The 17282-nt window shown below is 50.0% G+C and overlaps 1 protein-coding gene across 10 annotated transcripts in view; it reads right to left on the reverse strand.

The window, feature by feature from the left end:
* Positions 1–17282, reverse strand: part of KMT2C (lysine methyltransferase 2C) — a 440610-nt gene that overhangs the window by 90104 nt on the left and 333224 nt on the right. For all 10 annotated transcript variants that reach the window (XM_075315430.1, XM_075315433.1, XM_075315425.1 and 7 more), the window contains 2 exons: positions 10611–10843; positions 1479–3008 (listed from right to left, as the gene is read on the reverse strand). In XM_075315430.1, coding sequence (XP_075171545.1) covers positions 1479–3008; positions 10611–10843 — 1763 coding nt within the window. The remainder of the gene's footprint in view (positions 1–1478; positions 3009–10610; positions 10844–17282) is intronic.

The raw sequence follows: 17282 nt of genomic DNA on the forward strand, positions 1-17282 counted from the left end.
CGTGAATAAAACATCCAAAAAACTATTGTGCCATCACCCTTTTTTTGCAGTTTTTCCACACTCGGAATTTTTTTGCTGTTTTCCAGTACACCATATGGTAAAACTTATGGTTTCATTTAAAAGTACAACTTGTCCCGCAAAAAAAAGCCCTCATATGGCAAGATTGACAGAAAAATAAAAAAAAGTTACGGCTCTCGGAAGAAGGAGAGCAAAAAACAAAAACGGAAAGTGCCCGGGGGCTGAAAGGGTTAAATGGAATGTTGGCGTGTCACAATGCAGCCAGGGAAAGAGACAGACACAGACAGGGTAAGAGACAGACACAAAGAGACAGACTGACAGGGAAAGAGAGGGAAAGAGACAAGTAAAGAGACAGACACAGACAGGTAAAGAGACAGACACAGACAAAGACAGACAGACACAGGGAAACAGACAGACAGGGAAAGAGGCAGACAGGGTAAGAGACAGACAAAGACAGGTAAAGAGACAGACAAAGACAGCCACAGGGAAAGAGACAGAGGGAAAGAGACAGACAGGGAATGAGGGAAAGAGACAGACAGGGAATGAGGGAAAGAGACAGACAGGGAAAGAAACAGACAGGGAAAGTGACAGAGATAGATAGACAGACAAGGAAAGAGATTGAGACAGACGGAGAAAGAGACAGACAAAGAGATAGAGAGACAGAGAGATATATACAGAGGGGGAGACAGACAGAGAATGGAAAAGAAACAGAGACAATTACTAGCCCGGGCGTTAATACATTCTATCCCGGGAATGTTAATACATTCTATTTTGTTAACAACAGTTATTAACCCGGGCGTGTGTGTGTGTGTATGTGTGTATGTGTGTGTGTGTATGTGTGTGTATGTGTGTGTATGTATGTATGTATGTATGTATGTATGTATGTGTGTATGTGTGTATGTGTGTATGTGTGTATGTGTGTATGTGTGTATGTGTGTATGTGTGTATGTGTGTATGTGTGTATGTATGTATATCCGGGATTGGCATCTGCACCGTCGCAGCTACAGCCACAAAAGTTTGCGGACTCACACGTCTGGACCCCGATAGCGTCATAGGCTATGTTGTGAGGCAAAATTGTAACCCTGCGCGTTCCAATTCACCAATCAATTTTGCCCCTATCTACATAATGGGGAAAAAGTGAAACGAAAAGTGTTGGGGACAAATTGACAGCTGCCAGATGTGAACAAGGGGGACCATTTATGTTGTTAGCAGTTATTAGCCCGGGTAGTACAGCTAGTAAATTATATATATATATATATATATATATATATATATATATATATATATATATATATATATAAAATTTATATTACACCCACATTATTTTAGGCTTAGATAATAAGGTATTAAAACACATTATTAATACAATGTTATGCAGATAATGTTGGCTGACATTTGGGGAAACCGTGTATGGAGCATATGCGCCCCATGTGGACAGACCGCACCACAGCTCAACTCACCAATGCATTTCCGGGTCTTCCTGTGGACTTAAAATCGAAGGGACCATCTTCCATCGACTGTAAACGTTCCTCAGAGTGTTGAGGCAACAGAACTGGCTGTTTCTTGTTTTTGAGCAAGTGTTTTAGTAACTCATTTCCAGATTCCAGTTTTCCTGAGGGGCCGGAGGCAGTGTGAGAAGCTATTTCTGTGGAAAGTGCATTGTGCGATGTGGCTTTATCATTTTCAGTCTTAAGACCGACTGATCGTTGCTTTACTTTAGAGTCAGAGTCCTCTGGAGATTGATCTCCTTCCACCTGCTCCAGTTTAATTTCCTGAATATTAAGGATATCCTTAGTGTGTGGCTGACTGTCATCTTGGTCTAGTCTGGGTTCCTGAAGTATCTGATTCACATCTTTAGGGAGAAGTGGCCCTTCAGTGTTTACAGAGCTATTGTTTGCTGGATTGGGTGTTGATGAACGTATTAAGTCAGCCCCATGTTCTCCTTGAAGATCATTCGCTACATTGACTGTTGGGGTTGACGCTTCTGAGATACTTGGAGTTAGTGGAGCAGTAGAATCAGATCGTGGCGTTGACGGTGGCGATTTTAAAGAATCAGAGTCTTCTTCCTTTTTCTTTTTTCGCTGTCTTTTCTTTTTCCCTTTTTCTTCTGGAATGATATCAGAATATAACTGTATAAGGGACTGGCTCGGACTTTGGAAGTTAGTGGAACTTGCAGGTCTGTCCGGTCTACCGGGATTGCCATTATCAGCAACAGGTGACGAGTTGGAGACATTTGGCATTGAAGGGGTATTTGGAAATCCATTCTTATTGTCTTGTCCATATGGGGAAAGTCCTAAAGATCTTTTATCAGGGTTTTGCTCAAAAGGTGCAGCAGGAGGAGAGGTACCTACATTTGGATGGGTCACTCCATGTATCACTTGAGATTGCGGAGGTGTAGACTGAAGAAAGTCATTTGGTAAGTCAGAACTGAAGAAAGTCATTTGTGACAAAGGTCTATTGTTGGTGTCCGAACCGACTATGCCATGTTGCTCCATTTCTATCCTTTGCTGCAATGCTCTCTGGCGATCCACCTCCTGCATGAGTTGAATTCTTTGCCGTTCTTGCTGTTCCCGCAATCGTTCTTTCCTCTCCCTCTCTTGGAAAGTTTCGCTGAAGGGGTTGTTATCATGAAACTCCACCCTAGGTGGTGCGTTGGGGTTTGCAACAGCAGCAGGATTGGTTACCTCAGTACTGACAGGACGCTCCATCTTTGTGGGATTTACTGGTGTGGCACCTCTAGGTGTGGGCTGCCACCCTTGCATATTTGGCATCCTCGGCTGGTTAGGTTGGCCTGATATCATAGGCCCTGGAGGGTGCAGTGTTTGTGGAATAGGAAAGCCCTGTGCATTCATTGGTGGCGGTCCTCCCCCTGTTATCAGTGTTTGCGGTGGCAGGACCCCAGGCATTAACGGTGCCACTGAGAACTGCTGCTGCTGCTTATTTCTGTATTCTTCAATAAGCTCGGTATGCTCCTTTTGCTGTTTTCGTATCTATCAGGGAATAAATTACATTGTCAAAGAATATCAAGAGTTCCATTAAAATAAATAGATCATATGTTTACGTGTAGGGTGTATGCCAGGAAGGTTCCGATATACAGGCTAAATGTGCCAGGTGTAGGCAAAAAAAAAAAAAGAAAGAATGAAGATTGTAATAACAAATAACTTAATGGACTATGCTATGCCCAATCCTTTGAGTCCAGTACTAAAAAAAAAAAAAAGAAGGGAATTTTGTTTACTTACCGTAAATTCCTTTTCTTCTAGCTCCTATTGGGAGACCCAGACAATTGGGTGTATAGCTTCTGCCTCCGGAGGCCACACAAAGTATTATACTTTAAAAAGTGTAACCCCTCCCCTCTGCCTATACACCCTCCCGTGCATCACGGGCTCCTCAGTTTTGGTGCAAAAGCAAGAAGGAGGAAACTTATAAATTGGTCTAAGGTAAATTCAATCCGAAGGATGTTCGGAGAACTGAAACCATGAACCAAAGGAACAATTCAACATGAACAACATGTGTACACAAAAGAACAACAGCCCGAAGGGAACAGGGGTGGGTGCTGGGTCTCCCAATAGGAGCTAGAAGAAAAGGAATTTACGGTAAGTAAACAAAATTCCCTTCTTCTTTGTCGCTCCATTGGGAGACCCAGACAATTGGGACGTCCAAAAGCAGTCCCTGGGTGGGTAAAAGAATACCTCGATAAAAAGAGCCGAAAACGGCCCCCTCTTACAGGTGGGCAACCGCCACCTGAAGGACTCGCCTACCTAGACTGGCATCTGCCGAAGCATAGGTATGCACCTGATAGTGTTTCGTGAAAGTGTGCAGGCTAGACCAGGTAGCTGCCTGACACACCTGCTGAGCCGTAGCCTGGTGCCGCAAAGCCCAGGACGCACCCACGGCTCTGGTAGAATGGGCTTTCAGCCCTGAAGGAATCGGAAGCCCCGAAGAACGGTAGGCTTCAAGAATCGGTTCCTTGATCCACCGAGCCAAGGTTGACTTGGAAGCCTGCGACCCCTTACGCTGGCCAGCGACAAGGACAAAGAGCGCATCAGAACGGCGCAGGGGCGCCGTGCGAGACACGTAGAGCCGGAGTGCTCTCACTAGATCTAACAAGTGCAAATCCTTTTCACATTGGTGAACTGGATGAGGGCAAAATGAAGGTAAGGAGATATCCTGATTGAGATGAAAAGGAGATACCACCTTAGGGAGAAATTCCGGGACCGGACGCAGAACCACCTTATCCTGGTGAAAAACCAGGAAGGGGGCTTTGCATGACAACGCTGCTAGCTCCGACACTCTACGGAGCGATGTAACTGCCACTAGAAAAGCCACCTTCTGCGAAAGACGTGATAAAGAAACCTCCCGCAGCGGCTCGAAAGGTGGTTTCTGAAGAGCCCTTAGGACCCTGTTAAGATCCCAGGGTTCCAGCGGCCGCTTGTAAGGTGGGACTATGTGGCAAACTCCCTGCAGGAATGTGCGGACCTGCGGAAGCCTGGCTAGACGCTTTTGAAAAAACACGGAAAGCGCCGATACTTGTCCCTTGAGAGAGCCGAGAGACAAACCCTTGTCCATTCCGGATTGAAGGAAGGAAAGAAACGTGGGTAAGGCAAACGGCCAGGGGGTAAAACCCTTATCAGAGCACCAGGATAAGAAGATCCTCCAAGCCCTGTGATAGATCTTGGCGGACGTCGGTTTCCTGGCCTGTCTCATAGTGGCAATGACATCTTGAGATAACCCTGAGGACGCTAGGAGCCAGGACTCAATGGCCACACAGTCAGGCTGAGGGCCGCAGAATTCAGATGGAAAATTGGCCCTTGAGACAGCAAGTCTGGACGGTCTGGAAGTGCCCACGGTTGACCCACCGTGAGGTGCCACAGATCCGGGTACCACGACCTCCTTGGCCAGTCTGGAGCGACGAGGATGGTGCGGCGGCAGTCGGACCTGATCTTGCGTAACACTCTGGGCAGCATCGCCAGAGGAGGAAACACATAGGGAAGTCGAAACTGCGACCAATCCTGAACTTATGCGTCCGCCGCCAGAGCTCTGCGATCTTGAGACCGTGCCATGAATGCCGGGACTTTGTTGTTGTGCCGAGATGCCATGAGATCGACGTCCGGCGTTCCCCAGCGGCAACAGATCTCTCGAAACACGTCCGGGTGAAGAGACCATTCCCCTGCGTCCATGCCCTGGCGACTGAGGAAGTCTGCTTCCCAGTTTTCTATGCCCGGGATGTGAACTGCGGAGATGGTGGAGGCTGTGGCCTCCGCCCACAGCAGAATCCGCCGAACTTCCTGGAAGGCTTGACGGCTGCGCGTGCCGCCCTGGTGGTTGATGTACGCGACCGTCGTGGCGTTGTCCGACTGTATGCGGATCTGCCTGCCCTCCAGCCACCGATGGAACGCCTTTAGGGCTAGATACACTGCCCTTATCTCCAGAACATTGATCTGAAGGGAGGACTCTGTCGGAGTCCAGGTTCCCTGAGCCCTCTCTGGTGGAGAAAAACCGCTCCCCACCCTGACAGACTCGCGTCCGTCGTGACCACAGCCCAGGATGGGGGCAGGAAGGATTTTCCCTTCGACAGAGAAGTGGGAAGAAGCCACCACTGAAGAGAGGTTTTGGCTGCCAGGGAAAGAGAGACGTTCCTGTCTAGGGACGCCGACCTCCTGTCCCATTTGCGGAGAATGTCCCATTGGAGTGGACGCAGATGAAACTGCGCAAAGGGGACTGCTTCTATTGCTGCCACCATCTTCCCCAGGAAGTGCATGAGGCGCCTCAAGGGGTGAGACTGGCCCCGAAGAAGAGAGTGCAACCCTGTCTGCAGCGAACGCTGTTTGTCCAGCGGTAGCTTGACTATCGCTGAGAGAGTATGAAACTCCATCCCAAGGTAAGTCAGTGATTGTGTCGGTGTCAATTTTGACTTTGGGAAATTGATGATCCACCCGAACCTCTGGAGAGTCTCCAGAGCGACGGTCAGGCTGTGTTGACATGCCACCCGGGAGGGTGCCTTGACTAGGAGATCGTCTAAGTAAGGGATCACCGAGTGGCCCTGAGAGTGTAGGACCGCCACAACGGATGCCATGACCTTGGTGAAGACCCGTGGGGCTGTCGCCAAGCCGAAAGGCAGTGCCACAAACTGAAGGTGTTCGTCCCCGATGGCGAAACGCAGGAAGCGTTGATGCTCTGGTGCGATCGGCACATGGAGATAAGCATCCCTGATGTCGATTGATGCTAGGAAGTCTCCTTGGGACATCGAAGCGATGACTGAGCGGAGAGATTCCATCCGAAACCGTCTGGTTCTCACGTGTCTGTTGAGCAGTTTGAGGTCCAGAACGGGACGGAATGATCCGTCCTTTTTTGGCACCACGAACAAGTTGGAGTAAAAACCGCGACCACGTTCCTGAAGGGGGACGGGGATCACGACTCCTTCTGTCTTCAGAGTGTTCACCGCCTGAAAAAGTGCATCGGCTCGCTCGGGGGGCGGAGATGTTCTGAAGAAACGAGTCGGAGGACGAGAGCTGAACTCTATCCTGTAACCGTGAGACAGAATGTCTCTCACCCATCGGTCTTGGACATGTGGCCACCAGGCGTCGCAAAAGCGGGAGAGCCTGCCACCGACCGAGGATGCGGTTTGGGGGGGCCGCAAGTCATGAGGAGGCCGCCTTGGAGACAGTGCCTCCGGCGGCCTTTGGAGGACGTGACTTAGACCGCCATGTATAAGAGTTCCTCTGACCCTTCTGTGGCCTGTTGGACGAGGAGGATTGGGATCTGGCTGAGGGCCGAAAGGACCGAAACCTCGATTGAGTTTTCCGTTGCTGAGGTCTGTTTGGTTTGGACTGGGGTAAGGACGAGTCCTTTCCCTTGGATTGCTTAATAATTTCATCCAATCGCTCGCCAAACAATCGGTCGCCAGAAAACGGCAAACCGGTTAAGAACTTCTTGGAAGCAGAGTCTGCCTTCCATTCGCGTAGCCACATGGCCCTGCGGACTGCCACCGAATTGGCGGACGCTACCGCTGTACGGCTAGCAGAGTCCAGGACGGCATTCATGGCGTAGGATGAAAATACCGACGCCTGAGAAGTCAAAGACGCAACTTGCGGAGCAGAGGTACGTGTGACCGCATTAATCTCAGACAGACAAGCTGAGATAGCTTGGAGTGCCCACACTGCTGCAAAGGCCGGGGCAAAAGACGCGCCTGTGGCTTCATAGATGGATTTCATCAGGAGCTCTATCTGCCTGTCAGTGGCATCCTTGAGCGATGAGCCATCTGCCACTGATACTACAGATCTAGCCGCCAGTCTAGAGACTGGAGGATCCACCTTGGGACATTGAGCCCAACCCTTAACTACGTCAGAGGGGAAGGGGTAACGTGTGTCAATAAGACGCTTAGTAAAGCGCTTGTCCGGAAATGCTCTGTGCTTCTGGACAGCATCTCTGAAGTTAGAGTGATCGAAAAACGTACTCCGTGTAAGTTTGGGAAACCTAAACTGGTGTTTCTCCTGCTGCGAAGCCGACTCCTCTATAGGTGGAGTTGGGGGAGAAAGATCTAGCACCTGGTTGATGGACGCTATAAGGTCATTTACTATGGCGTCCCCTTCAGGTGTATCAAGATTGAGAGCAACGTCAGGGTCAGAGCCCTGAGCTGCGACATCCGCTTCATCCTCCAGAGAGTCCTCAAGCTGAGACCCCGAACAGCGTGATGAAGTCGGGGAAGATTCCCAGCGAGCCCGCTTAGCCGGTCTGGGACTGCGGTCCGTGCCGGAGTCCTCCCCGTGAGACCTAGGTGCCACCCCAGGAGCACGCTGCGGCGCAGACAGAGAGGGGCCTGGGGGCGATGATCCCACAGTGCCCGGGGCCTGTGTAAGGACCGATCTGGACTGCAAGGCTTCTAGTATCTTAGCAGACCATTTATCCATAGACTGAGTCATGGATTGTGAAAGCGACTCAGAGAGTTTCTCAGCCAAAACTGAAAACTCTGTCCCTGCCACCTGGACAGGGGGAGCCGGCGGTTCTGCCTGAGCCGAGGGTCCCACCAGCGCCCGAGGCTCCGGCTGAGCGAGTGCAACAGGGGCCGAGCATTGCTCACAGTGAGGGTAGGTGGAACCTGCAGGTAACATAGCCGCACAAGAGGTACAGGTTGCAAAATAACCCTGTGTCTTGGCACCCTTGCTCCTTGTGGACGACATGCTGTTGTCTCCTAGGAGAGTGATCACTGAGGGTATATAGCCAAAAGCAAAACAATGCGGCCGAACAGAGAAAATGTGTATATATATATATATATATATATATATATATATATATATATATATATATATATGTATGTATATATATATATATATGTATATATATATATATGTATATATATATATATGTATATATATATATATGTATATATATATATATATATATATATATATATATATATATATATATATATATATATATATATATATATATATATATATATATATATATATATATATATATATATATATATATATATATATATATATATATATATATATATATATATATATATATATATATATATATACACACTTCGGCACCCAAGGGGGACCAGCGCCCGGGTGACCGGTGTGGCTTACCGACCGCCCAAAGCGGTTGTGTGTCCACCAGATTCCCTGCCTTGGGCCTCCCAGAGCTGCAGAGCTCGTTCCTGAAATCCTCCACCGGCAGAATGATTGTAAAAATGGCTGCCGGAGCTCTCAGAGGAGGAGGGAGCCGTGGGCGGCGACTAATAAAGTGCGGGAATCTGGTGCCCCACAGTGATCACTGAGGGGGGAGGAGGACACCTAAAGTATGCTCCAGCCCTCACTGTCGACGTCAGGTCGACCGTCCCGCCCTTACCCCTGACTGGCAGGCCCGGGGGCAGGAATTATGGTACTAGGCCGCATGAAGCCGGGGACTAAATTTAATACCGCGGCCGGCAAACAGGCGCGGAAGTCCCGGTCGTCACAAAAAAACAGCAGCCGCTGCAGCGTGTGTGACACAAGCGCTCCATGCACCATCCCCATGGGGACACAGAGTACCTTTAGATGCAGGGCCATGTCCCTGATGATACCAAGTCTCCTGTCCGGCAGATTCCCACAGGGGCTGCGGAGGGAGCCCGGTCCCAGTGAATGGATGACCGGATAGGATCCCACTTCTCCCAGAGCCTCTAAGGGATGGGGAAGGAAAATGGCATGTGGCTCCAGCCTCTGTACCCGCAATGGGTACCTCAACCTTAACAGCACCGCCGACTTAGTGGGGTGAGAAGGGAGCATGCCGGGGGCCCTGGGGCCCTCTTTTCTTCCATCCGATACAATCAGCAGCTGCTGCTGACTAAAATGTGGAGCTTGAGTGAATGTGTGCCTCCTTCAACACAAAGCATAAAACTGAGGAGCCCGTGATGCACGGGAGGGTGTATAGGCAGAGGGGAGGGGTTACACTTTTTAAAGTGTAATACTTTGTGTGGCCTCCGGAGACAGGAGCTATACACCCAATTGTCTGGGTCTCCCAATGGAGCGACAAAGAAAAGTCTATTGGTGACTGATGCAACTGAATATCAAATAAATGTACATGTAATGTGCACTTCAGTAATTTTTCATAATGTATCTGTTAAACAGATGCTGTATAGCCTACAAGTTATGGATGCCAAACCCTTAGTGTTTAAAAAGAATCTGTCATCCCATATTCCCTGTGTAATCTGAGGGCAGCATTATGTAGGGGCAGAAACCCTGATGCCAACTGTGTGTCACCAACTGGGCCACTTGCTACAGTATTGATAAAATCACTGTTATTTGTTGCAGAACTATCGGTTCTCCAAACACTGAGCTCTGGATAACTTGCTCATTAACTGCTTACTGTGTCTATTGTGCATAGGAAGAAAGCTGCCAATCAAGGTTTACATAGAGCAGAAAGACTAAATGACAGGAGACAACTAGTCATCTAGTGATAATCACCAGCTGATAAAACAATGATTTAATTGAACTTGCAACAAACAACCCAGTAAGTGACATCTCTGGAATCAGGGAGTCTGCCCCCTACATCATGATGTTCTCAGATTACATCTCAAAAACCTGAATAAATTCCATGGACCGGTCATAAAATGCAATTTAAAAGCGTATACTGTACATGATAGTATAGTCTGTGACTAGGCTAGATTAGACTAAAGGAACTGTCACACACAGAGATAAATCTGTTGGAGATCTGTGGTAGATCTGTGGTTGCAGTGAAATTGTGGACAATCAGTGCCAGGTTTGTGGCTGTGTACAAATGGAACAATATGTCCATGATTTCACTGCAACCACAGATCTGCCAAAGATTTATCTCGGTCTGTGACGGGGCCTTAACAGATACAATATTAGACATCTGTCACAGCCTGTCATACATTCATTGTCAGTGTTTGCTGGCATATACATTGTGACAGGTCCTTCTGTAGTCACCTGTTGCTTCACACAAAGGCTTATATATATATATAGGTATAAACTCATCCTGTAACCACCAATGAAATCACTTGTAGGAGGACGTTGGGTGATGCATCTACACCAAATGGCGGTGCGCCTTTCTAGTTCTCTATGGCCTTAAGAAGTGCCATTTACCTGTTCCAGCTGTTTTTGCACCATGCTTTGCTGCTCTGTCACATGTTTCAGCTGTTCCGCATCCTCCTCTGGAAACTCCCGGCCCGCCTTCTTGGCTGTTCGCTGCTTGGCTGACAACGCTTTCTTAGATTTTCTGTGAGCACCAATTTGTTCCTCCAAGAATTTTTGCTGGATTTGCAGGAGTTGCTGAGTCTCCTGAAGCCATTCCTCATACTGTTTTTTCTGTGAGTCATCTGAAGGAAAAAAAACAAATGACAACTCCGTATGAATCATCACTGATCGCCAACAAAATATGGCACAGTTTTTCTAAGCAACTGTATAACTGAAAAGGCCTTTACTTCCGTGGTCAAGCTCTAGAGGTAGAATCGAAAGCTACGATTGGGTGCAGGTCACCCCCATCCTACACATTTTATACCTGGTAGAAATAATGGTGTAAAGAAAAATCACAGCATGCACTAGTGTGCTCAGTATTAGGGACCATGTCAATAGCAGGCGGCTCCTGCACCCACCTACCCACCCACCGTCTATATGAGCACATTGCAAATTTACTGACGTGAATGGCTCAAGTTTTAGTGCCACTGAGTGAAACCGGCCATAACATGTAGTAGGAACACATTCACAGACGCCTGCAGGTAGAACTGGCCTTGTTAGTGCAGCCAGGTAGGTTTACTCCGAAACACTGCAGCACTTCAGATGAAATATACTGTGAATATCCGGTTGGGGAATAAGTGTCAGATGACTGCACTAATGCCGGTACCACGGCTTCTCCCTGACCCTTTAGGCTGTGTACACACTGTTTTTGATCCGTTTTTTTAGAAATCTGCAAAGAAATCCTGATGCCAGCAAAGTCTATGAGAATTCTGAAGTGCTGTGCACATGTTCAGGATTTTGTTACAAAAAAAAAAAAATAAATAATCTTCAGCATGTCAATTCTTTCTGCAGTTTTTTCCTTTATTTTCACCATTGAAAAAAATGATAAATCATCATTTAAAGGGAACCTGTCATCAGAAATTTAGCTATAAAGCTAAAAGTTCCCCCCTCTGCAGCTCCTGGGCTGCATTCTAGGAAGCTTCCTATAGATTTTGTGTCACCTTTTATCCCAAAATAAACACTTTATAAACTGGTACCTTTTCGTATGTAAATTTCTTAATTTTCCATGTGGGCGGGCTGTCTGATGTACGTTGCTGTTCCTCCATCATATTGACGCCGCCCCCGAATGCTGAATTTGAAAGTTCAGGACACCGCCCCTGGGTGCCCGTGGTCCAGCGCATGCGCTGTTCCACTGTAGCGGTGCCGTGCACTGTGTGCACGTGCGACCGCTGTGACGCTTTGCGCGGGCACGAGGTTATGGGCGGCGCTGTTAGTGTCATCAGTAAGTGCCGCCCATAACCTCGTGACCGCACTTTCCCCTATTCCTCCAGCGTTATGCGCAAGCGCTGGAGGAATGATGCCCGGACGTCCCCTCCTTCCCATCATGCTCAGCACGAGGTCACGAGGTTATGGGCGGCACTTACTGATGACACTAACAGCGCCGCCCATAACCTCGTGCCCGCGCAAAGCGTCACAGCGGTCGCACGTGCACACAGTGCACGGCACCGCTACAGTGGAACAGCGCATGCGCTGGACCACGGGCACCCAGGGGCGGTGTCCTGAACTTTCAAATTCAGCGTTCGGGGGCGGCGTCAATATGATGGAGGAACAGCAACGTACATCAGGCAGCCCGCCCACATGGAAAATTAAGAAATTTACATACGAAAAGGTACCAGTTTATAAAGTGTTTATTTTGGGATAAAAGGTGACACAAAATCTATAGGAAGCTTCCTAGAATGCAGCCCAGGAGCTGCAGAGGGGGGAACTTTTAGCTTTATAGCTAAATTTCTGATGACAGGTTCCCTTTAAATTGCAGCAAAAAAAAAAAAAGAGAATTTTGTTTACTTACCGTAAATTCTTTTTCTTATAGTTCCGTAATGGGAGACCCAAACCATGGGTGTATAGCTTCTGCCTCCGGAGGACACACAAAGTACTACACTAAAAAGTGTAGCTCCTCCCTCCGAGCATATACACCCCCTGGATAACCAAATATAGCCAGTTTAGTGCAAAAGCTGAAGGAGAATAGCCACCCACAAGTAGAGATAGAGCAAAAAACCGGAACAACCGGAGCCTCTGTCTACAACAACAGCCGTGATAACACGCGGAACAAGAAACTGCCAACAGGCAACAGGGAGGGTGCTGGGTCTCCCATTACGGAACTATAAGAAAAAGAATTTACGGTAAGTAAACAAAATTCTCTTTTTCTTCATCGTTCCTATGGGAGACCCAGACCATGGGACGTCTCAAAGCAGTCCATGGGTGGGAAATAAACAGAAAAACTGAGAAGTAGGCGAAACCTAACTTCACAAATGGGCGACAGCCGCCTGAAGGATGCGTCTGCCCAAGCTCGCATCTGCCGAAGCATGAGCATGCACTTGGTAGTGCTTCGAAAAGGTGTGCAGACTAGACCAAGTGGCAGCCTGACAGACCTGCTGAGCCGTAGCCTGGTGCCTGAAAGCCCAAGAGGCACCGACAGCTCTGGTCGAGTGTGCCTTGATCCCCGGCGGGGGAGGCACTTGAGTACACTGGTAGGCATCGGAAATGGCCGACCTGATCCAACGAGCCAGGGTCGGTTTAGAAGCCGAGAGGCCCTTGTGCCGACCTGTGGTCAGCACAAAAAGAGAGGTGCACCGCCTAAGAACAGCGGCGCGTGACACATAGATCCGGAGCGCCTGCACAAGATCCAGAGCATGCAACGCTTTTTCAAAGTGATGAACAGGAGCCGGACAAAAGGAAGGCAATGAAATGTCCTGGTTAAGGTGTAAAGGAGATACCACCTTAGGGAGAAAGTCCGGAGTCGGACGGAGAACCACCTTGTCTTGATGAAAAACCAAAAAAGGTGACTCCGAAGAGAGAGCAGCTAAATCAGAGACTCTCCTGAGGGAAATTATGGCCACTAGAAAGACGACTTTCTGTGAAAGACTAAACAAAGAAACCTCCCTAAGAGGCTCAAAGGGGGGTTTCTGCAAGGCCGTGAGGACCAGATTAAGGTCCCAGGGATCCAAAGGCCGCCGGTAAGGTGGAATGATGCGAGATGCGCCCTGCATAAAGGTGCGCACCTGAGCCAGCCGGGCGATACACCGCTGGAACAACACTGACAGAGCCGAGACCTGTCCCTTGAGGGAATTGAGGGATAGCCCTAGCTGCAGACCGGACTGTAGAAAGGACAGGATGGTCGGCAAGGAAAAAGGCCAAGGGGCATGGCCGGAAGACCGACACCAGGACAGGAAAATTCTCCAAGTCCTGTGATAAATTTTGGCCGAGGAAGACTTCCGAGCCTGAGTCATAGTGGAGATGACTTCGGGAGGAATGCCGGAAGTCGTCAAGATCCAGGACTCAAGAGCCACGCCGTCAATCTGAGAGCCGCAGAATTCTGGCGGAAAAACGGACCTTGTGAGAGAAGGTCTGGGCGGTCCGGGAGGTGCCACGGACAGATGGAGCAGGTCTGGGTACCAAGCTCGCCTGGGCCAGTCTGGAGCAATGAGGATGACCAGACGGCCCTCCATTCTGATCTTGCGCAGGACTCTGGGCAAGAGAGCTAGAGGGAGAAACACGTAAGACAGACGAAACTGGGACCAATCCTGAACCAGCGCGTCCGCTGCAAAGGCCTGAGGATCGTGGGAGCAAGCCACGTAAACCGGGACCTCCTTGTTGTGCCGGGATGCCATTAGATCCACTTCCGGAGTCCCCCACTTGCGGCAGATTGACCGAAACACTGCCGGATGCAGAGCCCACTCGCCGCTGTCCACGGTTTGACGGCTGAGATAATCTGCCTCCCAGTTTTCTACGCCTGGGATGTGGACTGCGGATATGGTGGACTTGGAGTCCTCCGTCCACTGAAGGATGCGTTGAACGTCCAACATTGCCAGGCAGCTGCGAGTCCCGCCCTGGTGATTGATGTAGGCAACTGCTGTCGCGTTGTCTGACTGGACTCGAATGTGCTTGCCCGCCAACAGGTGGTGAAAGGCTACGAGAGCTAGGAGCACAGCTCTGATTTCCAGCACATTGATCGAGAGGGCTGATTCGGACGGAGTCCAAGTGCCCTGTGCTCGGTGGTGGAGAAATACTGCTCCCCAGCCGGATAGACTGGCATCCGTGGTGAGGATCACCCAGGACGGGGCCAGGAAGGAGCGTCCCTGAGACAGAGAGAGGGGCCGAAGCCACCACTGAAGAGAGCTCCTGGTCTGTGGCGACAGAGCCACCAACCTGTGCAAGAAAGAAGTCCGCTTGTCCCAACAGCGGAGAATGTCCAGCTGCAGAGGACGCAGATGGAACTGGGCAAAGGGAACCGCTTCCATTGACGCCACCATCTGACCCAGCACCTGCATTAGGTGCCTGATGGAAAGACGGCAGGGCCTCAGCAGAGAGCGCACCGCCAGATGGAGGGACTGCTGTTTGACTAAGGGCAGCTTGACAAGTGCCGGCAGAGTCTCGAATTGCATCCCTAGGTACGTGAGTTTCTGGGTCGGAGTCAGAGTGGACTTGGGCAGATTGACAAGCCACCCGAATTGAACAAGAGTGGCGAGAGTGAGCGAGACACTCCGCTGACAGTCTGCACTGGATGAAGCCTTGACTAGAAGGTCGTCCAGGTAAGGAATCACTGCCAACCCCTGGAGGTGCAGAACCGCAACCACTGCTGCCATGACCTTGGTGAATACTCGAGGGGCCGTGGCTAACCCGAAGGGAAGAGCCACGAATTGGAAATGTTCCTCTCCGATTGCAAAACGTAGCCAACGCTGGTGTGAAACTGCAATTGGCACATGCAGATAGGCATCTCTGATGTCGATGGATGCCAGGAAATCTCCTTGGGTCATTGAGGCAATGACTGATCGCAGAGACTCCATGCGAAAATGCCGCAGCTGAACATGCTTGTTGAGAAGCTTGAGATCCAGGATGGGCCGGAAGGAACCGTCCTTTTTGGGGACTAGGAAGAGATTTGAGTAGAAACCTCTGAACCGTTCCCGGGCGGGAATCGGTACAATTACTCCGTTGGCCTGCAAGGATGCCACGGCCTGAGAGAAGGCGGCGGCCTTGGAGCAGGGGGGAGTTGACAGAAAAAAATCTGTTTGGCGGGCTGGAAGAGAATTCTATCCTGTAGCCGTGGGAGATGATATCCCGCACCCACTGATCGGAGACGTGTTGAAACCACACGTCGCCAAAGTGGGAGAGCCTGCCACCGACCAAGGACGTTGCTGGCTCGGCCCGATAGTCAAAAGGAGGCTGCCTTGGTGGCAGCAGCTCCTGCGGACTTCTGAGGCTTCTGAGGCTTCGTGCACCAGTTGGGCTTCTGGTCCTTGGCTGAGTTAGTGGACGAGGCCGAGGGCTTAGAGGACGACCAGTTAGAGGAACGAAAGGAACGAAACCTCGACTGGTTCCTGCCCTGGACAGGTTTCCTGGTTTTAGTCTGTGGCAAGGAAGTACTCTTCCCGCCAGTAGCTTCCTTAATAATCTCGTCCAGTTCACCGAACAGCCTGGACCCAGCAAATGGGAGCCCAGCAAGGTACTTCTTTGAAGAAGCGTCTGCCTTCCACTCTCGAAGCCACAAGATCCTGCAGATAGCGAGGGAATTAGCCGAAGCCACCGCAGTGCGGTGAGAAGCCTCCAGCATGGCAGACATGGCGTAGGCTGAAAAGGCTGAAGCCTGGGAAGTTAAGGCAACCATTTCAGGCATAGATTCCCTGGCGAGGGAATGCATCTCCTCTAGAGAAGCAGAGATGGCTTTGAGAGCCCACACTGCTGCAAAAGATGGGGAGAACGAGGCCCCTGCCGCCTCATATACAGATTTGGCCAGAAGGTCAACCTGGCGGTCAGTGGGATCCTTAAGTGAGGTGCCATCAGCCACTGACACAACTGTCCGGGCTGAGATTCTAGACACCGGAGGGTCTACCTTTGGTGAGTGAGCCCACTCCTTGACCACCTCTGGTGGAAAAGGAAAACTGTCATCAGAACCACGTTTTGGGAAGCGTTTGCCAGGACAGGCCCTGGGCTTGGTCACAGTGGCCTGAAAACTGGAGTGGTTAAAGAACACACTCCTTGTTCTCTTAGGCAAGGTAAACTGGTGCTTTTCTGCCAGAGAGGGTTGTTCCTCTGATACTGGCGGATTGAGGTCCAGTACAGAATTAATGGATGCAATCAAATCACTAACATCTGCGTCACCCTCGGTCAGATCAATGGGGCACATGGAGGTAGCGTCCGAGCCCCTAGAAAAGACATCCTCCTCGTCCTGCAAGTCAGCTCGTGAATCAGAGCCGCGGGACGAGGAAGGAGAGGAGACCCTGCGTTTCCTCTTAGGAGGACGGGGTCTGGGAGCAGATGAAGAATCCTCTGTGAGCTCTGGAGAGCGAGCCGAAGCAGCAGAGGCGCCCTGAGAAGGGGGCTGATGCCTGCTCAGCAGAGTCCGGGACAACTCTCCCATGGAGTCGGCAAAGGACTGGGAGATAGACTTAGAGAAGAATTCTACCCAAGCCGGGGGTTCAGCCACCGGGGCCGGAGCAGCCGGAGGGACCACTGGGGAGACTCCAGGCTGAGGCACCACCATGTTAGAGCAGGCATCACAATGAGGGTATGTGCTCGGTTCAGGCA

This window comes from Anomaloglossus baeobatrachus, chromosome 6 (assembly GCF_048569485.1).
Source record: "Anomaloglossus baeobatrachus isolate aAnoBae1 chromosome 6, aAnoBae1.hap1, whole genome shotgun sequence".
Taxonomy (NCBI): Eukaryota; Metazoa; Chordata; class Amphibia; order Anura; family Aromobatidae; genus Anomaloglossus; species Anomaloglossus baeobatrachus.